This window comes from Cucurbita pepo, chromosome LG02 (assembly GCF_002806865.2).
Source record: "Cucurbita pepo subsp. pepo cultivar mu-cu-16 chromosome LG02, ASM280686v2, whole genome shotgun sequence".
NCBI lineage: Eukaryota > Viridiplantae > Streptophyta > Magnoliopsida > Cucurbitales > Cucurbitaceae > Cucurbita > Cucurbita pepo.
In genome coordinates this window covers 8,751,695-8,766,126 of record NC_036639.1, presented here as the reverse complement: position 1 = coordinate 8,766,126, position 14,432 = coordinate 8,751,695, and the positions used below count along the sequence as shown (strand labels likewise).

Genomic DNA, 14,432 nt, shown 5'->3' with positions numbered 1-14,432 from the left:
CTTATTTATAGCTTGGTCAACGGTTATATCCGGTAAAGCTATATTTGGTAAAGCTATATATAGTAAAGCTATATATGGTAAAGCTATATCCGATAAAGCTATATATGGTAAATAGCTATATATAGTAGATGGCTAAATCTAGTAAAGCTATATATAGTAAACTAAACCATATATATATCTCGTCTGGTAGAGCTTTGAAAATGTACTTTCTATTCTCTGTCCTTTCTCTTGTTGTACATACCTGAAGTCATCAATAAAAAATCCTTTTAGCCAGAGTTCTCCTTGCAATTTTCTCTATCCTGTTCTTTGTGTTCATCTAGATCGAGCGTGTGCGTTGTTGTGCGATCCTAACAATTACCGCCTCTCCCAGAATCTCCCAGGCATCCCAACCGTCATCAGCAAAGACCTTGTTGTCCCGACGATGGTCTGATTTTGGCGCTCCACCACTCCGTTCTGTTGGGGGGAGTAGGGCACCGTTAGGTGCCGTTGTATGCCGAACTCGTCGCAGTACTTACCAAAACTTGTCGAGGTGAATTCTCCACCTCGGTCTGTGTGCAGCACTCGCATCTTCTTCCCGCATTCGGCCTCCGCTCGCGCTTGAATGCGCTTAACCGCCTCTGCCGCCTCACTTTTCGCTTGCAGCAGGATCAGCCACATGAAGCGGCTTTTGTCATCGACCAGTAGGAGAAAGAAGGTCTTACCGCCTGGGGTCGCCGGCTTGATGGGCCCACAGATATCGCCGTTCACGAGCTCCAATAGCTCACCACGCGGTAGGATGCCTGAGACGGAAATGGGGTGCGCCACTGTTTGCCGATGAGGCACCCGTAGCACAGCTTGTTCACGCCTTTGATTGCCGGCAAACCGTGCACCATCTCCTCCTTGTGTAATTTCTGTAGAGCAGGAAAGTTTAAGTGCCCGTACCTTGCGTGCCACCTCCAAGATACCTCTTCGGTCTTGGCTGAGAGGCTGACGGGTTGCTCTATCTCCAACTCCAGGATGTAAAGACGGTTTGTTGTGCGCCGAACTTGCGTGAGCAGCCGTCGTCGATCATCACAGATTTTGAGTAGCCCGCAATCGATGGAAATGAAGCAGCCAGCCTCATCGAGTTGACCCAGGCTCACAAGGTTAGCCTTGAGCCTCGGGATGAAGTAGACGCTGGTCAGCTTGCGGTGCTCGCCTCGCTTGCTGATGAGCAGGATGGTGTCGCGCCCTTCGATCTCGACGATAGAGCCGTCGCCGAATTTCACTGTCCCGCGAATTCCATAGTCAAGCTCGGAGAACGCAGATCTAGCCCCTGTCATATGGTTTGTTGTCCCTGTGTCGAGGACCCATCGCCAGTGCTCATGCTGCTCATCCCTCTCGCCAATCTGAGCGAACACTCGCTCCTCCTTCAGTTGAATTGGCTCTCCAGCTGGTGCCTTTGCTACGCCTAGCTGGAGCTCTTCCTCGGGTTCGACGCTCACCAGAGGAGCAGTTACCTCTACAACTCGATCTCACCGATTGCCTTCTTCTTATTCATCAAGTGTTGAAGAAAGAAAGATTAAGAAATTCTCCTTTACTGTCTGTTCAAGAAGAAATTAAGGGAGAGTGGCGAGTCAAGAGAAGAACGTGAGACACTTGACACAATCGCACTTTTGAAGGCAGCGGACTAGCGATTGTGCGGCACTCACTTTCCAACGACAAGTGAGCCTAAGCCAATTTGTTCTTGCGTCGCCTACGGCCACGCGACGTATGATCGAGCCTCTAGCCTCAGTTTTAAAAGAAGGTTTTAGAAAACGAGGAGAGAGAGATTTTAGAAAGAGACGTTATATAAGCAAGCAAGAGAGAGATAACAATAACCTTGGGTAGGGGATCTCGACGACAGAGCCGTCGCCGAATTTCACTGTCCCACGAATCTGAACGAACACTCGCTCCTCCTTTAGTTGAATTGGCTCCCCAGCTGGAGCTCTTCATCGGGTTTGACGCTCACTAGAGGAGCAGTTACGCCGTCATCGATTACCCTCACCTCTGTGGATTTAGAAGCGAAACTGGGGACGTCGGATAAGATCGATGCACTAACCATGAAGAGAGGCCCCGCCATCAGTCGACTCCTTTTTTTGATCACCATCTTTCCCGCGCGTGCGCCTCAATTTCTGTCTCGCTGATGCTCCCACCGAAAGTGTCTCGATTGCGGATTGCGGGTCGACTCTTTTTTTTTTCAGGATCTCTACATCTCTAGGGCCATAACCACGATGTGTGTATTTTCGCGCTTTGCATTTTCTTCTACTCGAACCTAAGAGACCTGTGTGTTGTTAGGTCGACGCTCTAACCACTTGAGCTATTCAACTTGACTGTTGATAAAGTTAGCTCCTCCACAATGATATACCACCAATTCTGACGCAAGGAAATATGGAGGGAGAATTGGAATTTGACTTTACTTAAAAAAAAGTGATGTTTTTTTATCAGATTCGTCACCTGTTTAAATAATTAATTTATCTGGGCCACCTCTTTCCAAATGGCCACCTTTAGGCGGGTAATCCAGGGTCACCTTTAAAAAGTCGGTTATTTAACTTATCCTAACTAAATCTATGCTGTGGCCTTAAAAAAGTTGGTATTTTACCACGTCAAAGGGTGAAAGTAAGATATTCAATCAAAGTTGGTAATCCGTTTTACCACGTCAAATGGTTCAATCAACTAATTAAAACGGCTAAATAAGGAAACCTCCTGCTTTTATCTAACACATTATGGGTCACATTTTCCAGCCAAGTTTCTTCATCAATCTTGTAGAGTAATCTCCTTAAATGAACATATTGAAATATTAGATCACTAATTGCAAAGGATGGCCTCGAATCTGAAGAGAAATACCCAAGATGAACATATTGAAATACCAGTATGTCCACAAGCTGATACTGCAGATGCTACTGTGATCTTATTCGGCTTGATTCCATGCTCCTTTCCGCCAAATACACCATTCTCAGAACAATCCAGCAATCAGAGCATCATTCCAAGCAGCCACATCCCTCTCCAGCATACTTCCAAACAACGCTATTGCACTATCAATCTTCCCAACCCTCGCATACCCACAAATCACGCCCCTCCAACACACTACACTTCTCTCAAGCATTTCATCGAACATCTGTTTTGCAACCCCAATATCCGAACAGAGTCTCGTCATCCATGGCCGTTTGAACAACGGGGTTCCATTGGATTCCATAACCTCAGAGCAAGATTTTAGAACATGGGGATTGATAAAATGGTTGGGTCGATCAGTTCCTCAGCGGACCATGGTACGACAAAAAAGAAATGCCGCTTTAGGATCGCGCTGAGAAGCATAAGCTGTGATCATTACAGAAGCGGACCAGCTTGAAGGCCAACAACTGTGTTTGCGAGTGACCAACAGAAATGAGGAAGCCTTGGAGTTGCTTGAGGTGATTGAGTTGACACACTGCATTGTTCAAGCACTGCCGCAACTAATTGGTTCAAATAAGGTAGGATTTGAATCGATGCCATAATATGCAAAAAAGTCTTTGGATTATTAGTGGGATTTCTAATGGGGTTTTTGTTTTTGATTCTCGAAAGTCTTTGTTTCAAATGGAAATTTGAAACAAAATCCGAAATGGGTTTGGAACTTTTCAATATTTGAAACATTAGGATTGATGGGATTAATAGAAATTAGAGTTACAGTTCATTATTAGATTCGACGAAAAAAGTACAAAATTCAGACAGAAATCATGGAGAAAAAAGATTGAAGCTGTTTTCTAATCCCACATTCCTTCTCATCCTCTCAATCTTAAAATATTCCTCACCTTTCTCTCTCTCTCAATAAATTAACGCGAAGTTTGTTTTCTTTCATTTTAGGCGCACTTTTTCCTCTACTTCTCTCTCTCTCTCTCTCTCTCTCTCGCTTTCTCTTCCTGTTCTCTAGATTTAGAGCTTGTACTGTATTGAATTTCTTCTGGATTCTTGACGAACTATCTTATTTCTTTATCCGTTTGAATTATACACGAATTTGTACATGTCTGGAAGTGGTGGAACTGCGATTTTCAAATGGAAGAAATTGAGGGCAATAAGGCTGCTCTGTTTCTCCAATCACAGTCACCGTTTGACCCAGATTTGCCCCATTTCGACCCATCTCAATTATCTTCATGCTTCGAGTTATCGCCGCCGGGAATCGTTTATCGGCGTTCAGGAGCGTTATAAATGGGACAACGGCGGGTCTGGTTCTGATGATTTCCATTCACAGTCCTACAACACAAGTACTCCAATCCGTAAGATTCGGGCCGAGGCTAATTGTCCACGTTGCTCTAAGCATATGGATATTCTCTTCTCCAACCGTCATTTTCCAACCCTTAATCCCCCTTCTTCCTCTCTTCCATCTTCTTCCGATGCTCCTCCGAACCGAAAAGAAGCTTACGAAGCTGTTAATTTGTGTCCCAATTGCAAGACCGCTTACTATTTCCGCCCTTACAAGATCGCTCCTCTACAGGGCAGTTTCATCGAGATCGGCAATCTGAATTCTAAACCGAAGAATTTCGCAGAAAGAAGAATTACTACCAAAGATGGTAAAGGTAATGCCATCGCCGGTTCTCCAGATGAAAATTATGTGAATAGTAGGTTGAGAGTCTCGTTTCTCGAAACTGCAAGATTGTATGGTGGAGAACCGCCTGAGAATTGGCCTCCTGGACCGCCTCCCGTTAATGGGCTGGCGGTGCATTCTCCTCCAGGTCCGCCATATGCGCCTGGGGTGAACTTCATTCGTGCTACAGGTCCTGGTGGAAGCATCTCGGGTTCGGGTGGAAATGGCGCTGGTGATGGGAAGAAGAGTGAGTGGGGAGGATCGAATTTGGGGAAGGATCTACCCACTCCTAAAGAGATTTGCAAGGGCTTGGACAAATTTGTTATTGGCCAAGAAAAAGCCAAGAAGGTTTGCATATGATCTGATGAACTTGTCATTAGCATGCATGTTATTGGTGGTTGCATAAGAACGGACATATTTAGTTTAAAGCCTCACAAGTGATGTTGCTTTCATAAACTAGCTATCTTGCTTGTCATATTTTAATTTCTTTTTACATATCTTCAGTTTCTTGGTCTTTGAAGTTTGACCACCATCTAGCACGTTGATTACCAGGAGTGAGTGAGTGTAAACTATGATATGCAGTGCTGAAGACATACTTTTTATCCAAAATTTAGGTGATTGTTGCAACGAGCGAGAAGTTATATCAGCGTGCTCTGATTTGTTGCATTGTTAGTTTATGAACTGTTGTAAAATTTCAAAGATAGCTTTCATTATCTTTCACAGGTACTTTCTGTGGCAGTACATAACCATTACAAACGAATATATCATGCTTCCTTGAAAAAATGGTTGGTTTTTCCTTCAACTTTTGCATTAAGAATTATCTTGCCCTTCAGTCCGTGTCCATTAGTAACTAGCTGCTACTGTTGTTGTGGATTCATGTAGCGCGCCAGGAACTGAATCAGAAACCCAAGACATGATAGATGATGATGATAACGTGGAGCTTGAAAAGAGCAATGTTCTCCTGATGGGTCCAACAGGCTCTGGTATGACCTCTTACACTTATCAAGTTTCATTGTACTGACACTAGTTGTCATTGGCATGATAGTAAGCATCAACAATGTGTAAGAGTTCTGTTCTAATTTGCAAATCCTAAAATAGGGAAGACGTTACTTGCGAAGACTTTAGCTCGATTCGTCAATGTGCCATTTGTCATTACTGATGCTACAACTTTAACACAGGTGAATTTCTTTCTTTCCATTTTTTCCTCTGAATGATTTGTAGAAAACAATAAAAATATGATGATCATTTGTTCACCATGAATTTCTGGCATGCTCTAACCATCTTCTTATGCTCCTTTTCCTTTTTGAATAAGGTTGCCTATTTAGGACTTCCTCAACTTCATAAGTTCTTAATGGAGTCATTTCTTCATGAGAGCTAAACTCAAGCCTTCCCTCACTGATAAAAATTCATAGTTTTTTGGGGCTAGGAATGTTCTCGGCATTTTACAGCTTTGCTGATACGGTATTTTATTTTATTGACACCAGGGGTAGCTCAATTGCAGCACAGTTCTTGGGATGGTTGGGTAGTCCTTAGGTTGAAACTCAACAAGGTAAGAGGGTAGTAACTGAAGGGTAAAGAATGGGAGAGAGGTTTCATATCAGATGGAGAAACCCTAAGTCCTAACTTTGTGATATTATTTCTTTATTGTACCCATACTTGATGATTCGCTACTTTAAACCATATTTGAAGGTGGAAATTATGATTTTAAAATGTTAGGAAACTTCACATTTTTATCTCAAAAATCGGACATTTCCAGTAGCTTTACTAGGTCCGGAGTATCGAGTTAAAAAAACAAAAAAACATATTAACCAAACTCGACCCTACCTTAAACACAAGTTTTAGAAATTCTTCAAACAAAATGGAAGTAGACTTTGTGCTGAAATTTAATGAGAAAGAAAAGAGAACTGTATGGTTAAGGTATTGGGTACTGTGGCTCAAATGGCATCAATATACCTTCCAGTATTAGTCCACTTCTCTTCGCATCACAATTTATGGGCTTCTAGTTCAATTTGATGTGCTCTGATCCTTTTGTGAAGAGATATGTCTTGGTTGTTGCCTGAGGTGCCTAAAGCCAGATTGTTTTGGGGTTACATGGTTTGTTTGGAGGAAGAGAAGACACCGATGTCTATTTCAATAGATTCACCGTTTATCCCTAAAAAATTTCAATATATCCACTCATTCTTAGAAAATAATGGAGACCGTCGATTGTTTCTTTACGTCATATCCCTTGCTTGGAGGTTATGGGAATCCTTCCGAGTTCTTGAACTTTCTTCCTTCATTGGTAGAAGGTCTTCTATACCTTTACTTTTTCCTACCCTACGTGGAAGCAATCATAAAATCCTTTGGGAGATGTATGTGTTGCTACTCTGGGGTAACTGGCAGATGAAAGCGTTATTAGGGATTTAATTCAAATATAAGAGTTAAATTATTTTAAATTTATTTATTTTTCTTTTAAAATAAACAAATATAAATATGAAAATGTATAGCCATTGTAGGCTACTTCATATTTTCTTTTGAGAAACACTTATGCCCTAATGGGATTAGTAGTTGTCATTCTGATAGGTTTCCAGGGTCTTTCTCCTCTAACTTAGTTGATAAGAATTCTCTTAAGTTTCTCAATTCCTCTCACAACTGGGAGGCCTTTTCGTAACTTCCTTGGTGGGCCTTTGGCAATAATTCTTCTCTCCTCTAGGTTGTTAATCTGCTTATGCATATACATTCTATGAGGTTTTTTATTAGTATATTTCTGCACTTGCTCCTTTATCTGAAAAATTCAACTATGTGGTTAGGGGATGTGATGGTTATCTGATAGAACAGGGTTATGATTTACAAATATGAGTATGAAGATGTGGAAGTTTCTTGGGATTGAATTAAATTCTTAACTTATCGTTGGTGTTGGAGTGATAAGACCTTGTTGGAATTTCTTCTCTTTATTTTCCTGGTCATATTTTCTATAATTAAAATTATCTTTTGAGCGTTGAGTCCTTATATTTTGGAATTTATTCTCTTGATAGTCTAAACATTCATCTTCTCTATAATAAAGCTTTCTTTAAAGGGTGCCTTATCATTTTGGTTGTTTTTTCTCAAAAGGGAGGTGAGATAATAAGAGTGAAGCAATCCTTTAATTTGGTTATAGATAACAAGAGACACATTGCTTTAATTTGCCTCATTTTTCATGTGCTCCAAGCCTCCAACACTAGTGTGAATAATTAATTTCTATTTAACAATACAATCTTAGTTTCTTCCCAAAATAATAAAGGTTTGTTATTGAATAATTACGAGAGGATGCTTTAACATTTTGCAGGCTGGTTATGTTGGAGAAGACGTTGAATCAATTTTGTACAAGCTACTTGCTGTAAGCTTCATGTTTTATTTCCTTTAAAAAAAGACTTCATATCTAAGTGATTTTATCAAGTCGTGTATAAATTTTGACGTCATTCATCTCTGCCTTGAATAGTACATTTATTTGTTTCGTATTTCTGCAAAATGGTTGGTTTTTCTTTCTTTCTTTTTATTATTTTATCGTTTAATTTTTCAGAAACATATATGTTGTTCAACTTACCATAGAATGTAATCAATATGATGCTTGACAATTAACTGGTGAAAGAGTGCTAGTTTCTAGGAAGGGTGTTTATTAATTCATAAACTTTGAGATCAAGAAATTGTTCTATTCCTGTAAAGATGAAGGAATAAAAAATTGACCAAACCTTCTTTTCATTATCTCATTCTATTAGCAAAGAGCTAGTATGGTGTATTAATGAAGATAATTCAGCCCAAGTGAGAAACTGTTATTGTGGAGAAAAAGCTAATACCCAAATGATATCTCTATTTGTAGTTAAATAGGAAACTACCAATAATTTGGATTTTGTGATCACCTTTCTATTAGGCAAATATTTGCTTCACGTTAGTCAATCTCGTGCCTTTATCAATGTTGTTTTACGATTGTTTAAGTGTGTCGGTGCTCTTGATTTCAATGCTGGTTAAAACTTAATGCAAAAATATTTTCTTTTTTTATTTCACAAGATCATATACATTTTCTCGCATATAGAAATAGATTTGTGACATTTCTTTGCCTGTTTTTGTTAAACTGATCGAATGACTTGATTACAGTCTCAGTGCTAGACATCTGGTCCTTGCTTATCTATTCTCTTACCCCATTGATCTGCCAGTTTTCTTTATAATCATCCAGATCTTACTTCTTAACTGAACAGCTAAAATTGACGTACATTTTATATTAATTTAGGCAGCAGAATTCAATGTACAAGCAGCTCAGCAAGGGATGATTTACATTGATGAAGTTGACAAGATAACAAAGAAGGTTTTCATGATTCTTCGTTGAGTCAATCTCTTTTCTTTATAGTGATATACTATATCAACGTAAACCTGGTTATTATTTCTCAGGCTGAGAGTCTAAATATTAGCAGAGATGTTTCTGGTGAGGGCGTTCAACAGGCATTATTGAAGATGCTAGAAGGAACCGTGAGTCAATAAAACTTTTGTCTTTTCCAATGCATTACTTTTCCCAATTTAACGTGTTAAAGAAAAAATTGTTATGCCATATTGGTTGTGATTTCGTTGTTCTTTTTCGAGTACTTCATCGTTTCGTATTGGCATTAGTTAACTATTTGATACACAAAATTTAGCTAGAGATGCTTGTTGTCACAATTGAACCCTATCGAGACTTACAATGCGACACTTGCTCTCCCTCTCAAGTAAGTTAGCCAACTAAAACTTGGTACAAATGGCCTGGGATTTAACTTCTGTCCTGTTCTTGAAAAGTGGTTTTGAAAAACGAAATTAGAGAAAGTTTTGGGCAACATTTTGAAAAAGCAAATGGTATAAGCTAGCAAGCGATAAGGGACAATAACATTGATACCTCGGTTGTGAAAATTTGTCAACTAGTCATAACCCCTTATAGTACATTATGATGCAAATTGCCTTACCCATGTATAAATATCAAAATGGGTGAGGAGTCATACGCTTACAAAATTACAAGGAAAATCAATATCTACGCTAGAATGATAGGTATACCGTGAAAGTAAGTAAGAGGGTTTAGAATGGGCATGCAGCCATGGGCAACATGCCCTAGACAAGCATGATTGTGTCATCCTTCCCCTTCGTCAACCAACTCTACTCGAACTCAACAGTGTGAATAGCAACTGACTTTAGGTCTTCAACGCGTTCCCCATCGATCTCTGCATTAGGGAGCCCCTTCCACTGTACAAGGAACTCATGCATATCTCTTTTCGGCTTGCCTATTCCTCAGCTAGGATCTCTTCCACTTCTTTTTTGACAATATTATTCATCGTGGCAAGAGGTTCTGTTACCTCGTTGCAGCTGTTTTCTATACAACTTAAAATAATGGGTGGCAATATAGGGATTTGGAGCTTTAATTTGGACCTTGGGCTCCCTTTCTCATGAGAGGGCCAGTGTAGTTTGCTTCCTAGGGCATAGATCAAAATTAGGACTGTCTATTTTTTTTTTTCCGAAGAAACTATATTTTCATTGATTGAATGAATGTACGAAAAGGGAGGGAAAAGACCTTCCAAACCATCTTGGATGGATTTCAGAAAACTTTTCCATCCAAATTGAATAGGTGGTTCCTTACTCTCCATAGGAACTCTGTAGAATCCAAAAAGATCAGGAATGTCTCTAACGTTCGTTAGAGTCTACATACTTCCAAGTTCAGGGGGAATGTCTCTAGGATGTTGTGGTAGAATTACAGATTTGTATGTACGGCGTGTTCTCTAAATTCCACCTTATATACAGTAATATCATAGTTTCACATCTGCTGAAAGTTAAATTTATATTTTCCAAATCCTTTTCTAATGGAAGTTTTCAACAAATTAATATAGCTTCTTGCTTAGTGATACTCGGTAGGACTATGGAATATTGGAATTTGTTTATGTTGCCATTAAGACCCAAATGATCAAATAAGAAAATGAGATTCATGCATCTCTATTAGACTCATTGGAGTAGCCCGTCCACATGTTTTTCCATCTAAATGATTCATTGGTTATTTCTACCCTTCTGGTCTTGTTGATTCTAAGTTTTCTGTTCTGTTATCTCTGTGGTTAATGGTAATTAAATTTCCAAAAATGGAAAAAAGAAAAAAGAAAAAAGAATATGGATCATATTGTACTTGTTTTAGCTTTATATTTTTTCTTCATCCTAAATTCCACGTATGAATTTTTGTCTAGATAGTAAATGTTCCTGAGAAGGGGGCAAGGAAGCATCCTCGGGGTGATAACATTCAGGTAATATATACTCAAAAAACACTCTCAAATGTTACTGTGTATTGTAGTGTGGGTGAATGCTCAAGTCCTTGATCAAACTTGAGTGGGTTTGGTTTCAAAAAAGGGATAGCCTCACCTTAAGTTTGTCAGATCCAAAAGCCCCTAGAAAGGGTATTGGGGCAATGGATGCCTTGTGGTTTGCCATGGTTAAAATGTTGGGAGCCTGACCAATCTAGGATATGTATACCTCAAGAATTACAATCTACCTTTTTTTTTTTTTTGGCCAGGAAACTACCTAAACAAGATTTGCATCTTTCACTTCTTTAAAGAAATTTGAATGTTTTGTCTTGTCATCATAATTTGTTACTTGAAGGATTCGTTTTTTTACATATAATTTTATATAATAGGATAGAAGAAATTTCACTGATTGCTAGAGCTTTTTGGTTTGGGTTGGACAGCTAGGCTCCCTCTGCTGTATTTAGTACTGTCGGACTGGAAGTTATGTTACCCTTTACCATAAATCGTTTCCTTAGACGTCTTACCCATTCCTAACCTTTTAAACTTACGGTTCATGTAACCCCTTTCTGGGGTTTGATGTTGGTTATTGCTTTGAGATATTATCTCTTAACCGAGTTGAAAAAATCTGCAGATAGATACAAAAGATATTTTGTTTATATGTGGTGGAGCGTTCGTAGATCTAGAAAAGACAATCTCTGATAGGTAGCTTATTAAATATTTTCCATTACTCTCATTTTATCTGTGTTCATGGGTGCTTTCTCAATACTAAAATGGTTTTTGTTACTGATCAGACGGCAAGACTCTTCTATTGGTTTTGGAGCACCTGTTCGTGCTAACATGAGAATGGGCGGGGTAACAAGTGCTGCAGTTACATCATCATTATTGGAAACGGTGACAAGAAAATCCCTTTGGCATTAAATTTCTGCATTGATTTATTTATTTCACATGTTTTGAATTTATAATCAATGCATATTACTTTATTTTTGAGATGATAAAATGGTCAGAATCCCTTTGAAGTTCATGTAAACGTTGTATTTGGTGCTTTTCAGGTTGAGAGTTCTGATCTTATAGCATATGGCCTCATACCCGAGTTTATTGGGCGTTTTCCAATTCTTGTTAGCTTATCAGCCTTAACTGAAGACCAGCTTGTACAGGTATCATAATAGTTTAAAGTTGTTCATCTAGACACTACATCGAAGGGATAATTTTATTAGAGATTGTAGCTACTTTCAATATCAATAAACTTGTTATTTAGTTAGCAATTACGTTCATTTGAAATTTTGTCTGAATTGTCCTCATTGCATCTGTATTGAGATAAGATAGTCCTAAGCTTCCATTGCCTGTCTCAATCCGTTTTCCATGAGTTAGCAAACATCGTGTTGCGTATTTTTCTTGTCATACATGGATGCCGATAGATAGTTCATCTTAATAATGAAATGTGCACGTTATGCATGCAGTTGATTCTCTTTGACGTTTTCTTTCTATAACCAAAATGAGTACGAAAGTTTCCTTGGACCTGCTGTTGTTAACAGGTCCTCACTGAACCGAAGAACGCTCTTGGTAAGCAGTACAAGAAGTTGTTTAGCATGAATAAAGTGAGTATTTACTTTCTGATGTAGCCAATTTCTACACCGAACCCTCTCCCTTTGCATCTCTCCTGTCACTGTGGAGTAGACCTTCTTAGTTGAACCGTCATTAAATTCCCAGGTGAAACTGCATTACACAGAGAAAGCGCTGAGACGGATTGCCCAGAAAGCAATGAACAAGAATACTGGTGCCAGAGGATTAAGAGCCATACTTGAAACCATTCTTACTGAAGCCATGTATGAGGTATTGAGGCTGAAATCATCAGTGTAGCAATGGGGTCCTATAATACCCTTGTTGTAATCTCATTTTTATTTTCAAATGTCAGATTCCAGATGTTAAGACTGGAGACGATAGAGTAGATGCCGTTGTTGTTGATGAAGAGTCCGTTGGCTCGGTAAATTTGGCTAGTTATGGAGGGAAAATTCTTCGTGGGGATGGAGCGTTGGAGCGCTACCTGGCTGAGACCAAGTTGAAAGAATCACAGGTACAGTTTCTTTCAGATATGGCTTTCATTTTGAGGCAAATGATTTGCTCTAAAAAGAAGTCAAACACCCTTTTCAATTCTACCCTTCACCCTTCTAATTGTTCCTAAGCCTCTTGGCCCTTCTTATGATTCTAAGGGCTTACTCATGCTACAATTTGTTTGTAGGATAATTTGGAGGTGATTGAGTTGCCGGAAGGTGAGACAGAGCTGCCATCAAGAGCCGTGAGTATATAGAAACAACGTCAAGATAACAACGATAGTTCTTATAAAATACATTTGTTTTCCCTTTTTTGGTTTATGGTTTTTCTGGGGGGAAAAACAATAAAATACATTCATAATATATGGTGTAATTACCCCATTCTAACACTGCATACCTCAGGTTCAGTTCATTGTATTAGGGAAGATGAAGGAAAAAAGGCATTCATCATATAGGCTATAACATCATCTATGTCTAAACAAATCTCTAAAATGCATTAAATTATAAGGGTAGTCTTTGAATTTTGATTTTGTCTATTTACTTTGATCTTTCAATTTGATTCACAGTCTATTAGTGTTACGCACACACAATTGCTTAATCATTGATGTGATACTAGAAAGTGAGCCATGAACTAATGTTTGTCTATTAGGCTTAAGATAATACGCCAAGTTGTTTTGTCCCACTAACCAAAACAACTTGGCGCCAATCTCAACCGACTCCTCTGATCCAGCAGGAGTAACCCTTTACCTTTCCCTCTAGCAGATTATGAGAAATGTTATTGTCCCCTCCACTTGGGTTTTCAAGTTTCTGTTCAATATATGCGTCTAGGAGAAATGTTAAAGAAGAAGATAATAGGATGAACATCTTCACAATGTAATAGGTATAGTAGGTGCAGGTATCTTGTAGGTTTGAGCTTCAATTAGTACTAGGAAGTTGTCCAAATCCCTATTAACACCCATATAGACAAAGCATGTGTTTGAAAAGTGTTGGTGTTTTTTTTGTACTTGTTTTGTTCAAGATCTATGTCCTAATTAGGCAAACTTAGACCTCAAATCTTTGAAGAGTCTCATGATAACACCATGTTCTTAACAATTGCCAAATAGTGAGCAGGCAGTAGAAGACTCCACAGTCAAACTAGAAACATTAGACATAACATCCAATACAAAACATCCAATACAAAGGCTGAAGTGGTGGAAGATCACCACTTAAGCATGCCATCATCCATCCATTTATCAACATTCATAACCTCCAGAGATAGATCGAAACCCAATTCCAAGATGGAGCATTGCTTATATTAAGAATAGTAAAAGTACAACCAACAGCATCAACAATCAGGGGACGGAACAGGAAACAGAGAGATACAGCAGCAATTAGATGGAGAAAAACAGGCAAGAAACGAGATAGAGAAATGAACATACTTTGGTCATTGACGAATGCCTAGTAGAGATTTGGAGCATTGAAAATGACATGCCAGAAGAGTGAATTGTCTTTCTACTCAACACATCGGCCACTATGTTAGCTTTACATGGATGATAAAGGATCTTGGTATCATAATCCTTTACGAACCCCAACTAT

General features: G+C 39.1%; 1 protein-coding gene across 2 annotated transcripts; it reads left to right on the top strand.

Annotated features, from left to right (window-relative positions):
* The first annotated feature begins 3,804 nt into the window (after nucleotides 1-3,804).
* On the top strand, nucleotides 3,805-13,391 carry LOC111787942 (CLP protease regulatory subunit CLPX1, mitochondrial-like). 2 transcript variants are annotated; one of them, XM_023668046.1, is made up of 15 exons: nucleotides 3,817-4,903; nucleotides 5,279-5,340; nucleotides 5,438-5,538; nucleotides 5,654-5,733; nucleotides 7,860-7,910; nucleotides 8,799-8,873; nucleotides 8,957-9,034; nucleotides 10,756-10,812; nucleotides 11,441-11,511; nucleotides 11,601-11,700; nucleotides 11,859-11,963; nucleotides 12,342-12,404; nucleotides 12,517-12,639; nucleotides 12,722-12,880; nucleotides 13,046-13,391. In XM_023668046.1, exons 1-15 carry the CDS (start codon nucleotides 3,995-3,997, stop codon nucleotides 13,112-13,114), a joined length of 2,103 nt encoding a protein of 700 aa, XP_023523814.1. In that variant the 5' UTR covers nucleotides 3,817-3,994; the 3' UTR covers nucleotides 13,115-13,391. The 2 variants fall into 2 exon arrangements, with proteins under 2 accessions (XP_023523815.1, XP_023523814.1); XM_023668047.1 differs by lacking the exons at nucleotides 12,722-12,880; nucleotides 13,046-13,391 and having other exon boundaries at nucleotides 3,805-4,903; nucleotides 12,536-12,633.
* The last annotated feature ends 1,041 nt before the right edge of the window (nucleotides 13,392-14,432 follow it).

What these genes read in the sequence shown, in the direction of transcription:
- LOC111787942 (XM_023668046.1), top strand. Translation starts at nt 3,995, where the DNA reads ATGTCTGGAAGTGGTGGAACTGCGATTTTCAAATGGAAGAAATTGAGG. An exon ending in CTCGGGGTGATAACATTCAG is followed by an intron (nt 10,813 to 11,440) that starts GTAATATATACT and finishes AAAAATCTGCAG; the next exon opens with ATAGATACAAAAGATATTTT. An exon ending in CATCATCATTATTGGAAACG is followed by an intron (nt 11,701 to 11,858) that starts GTGACAAGAAAA and finishes GGTGCTTTTCAG; the next exon opens with GTTGAGAGTTCTGATCTTAT.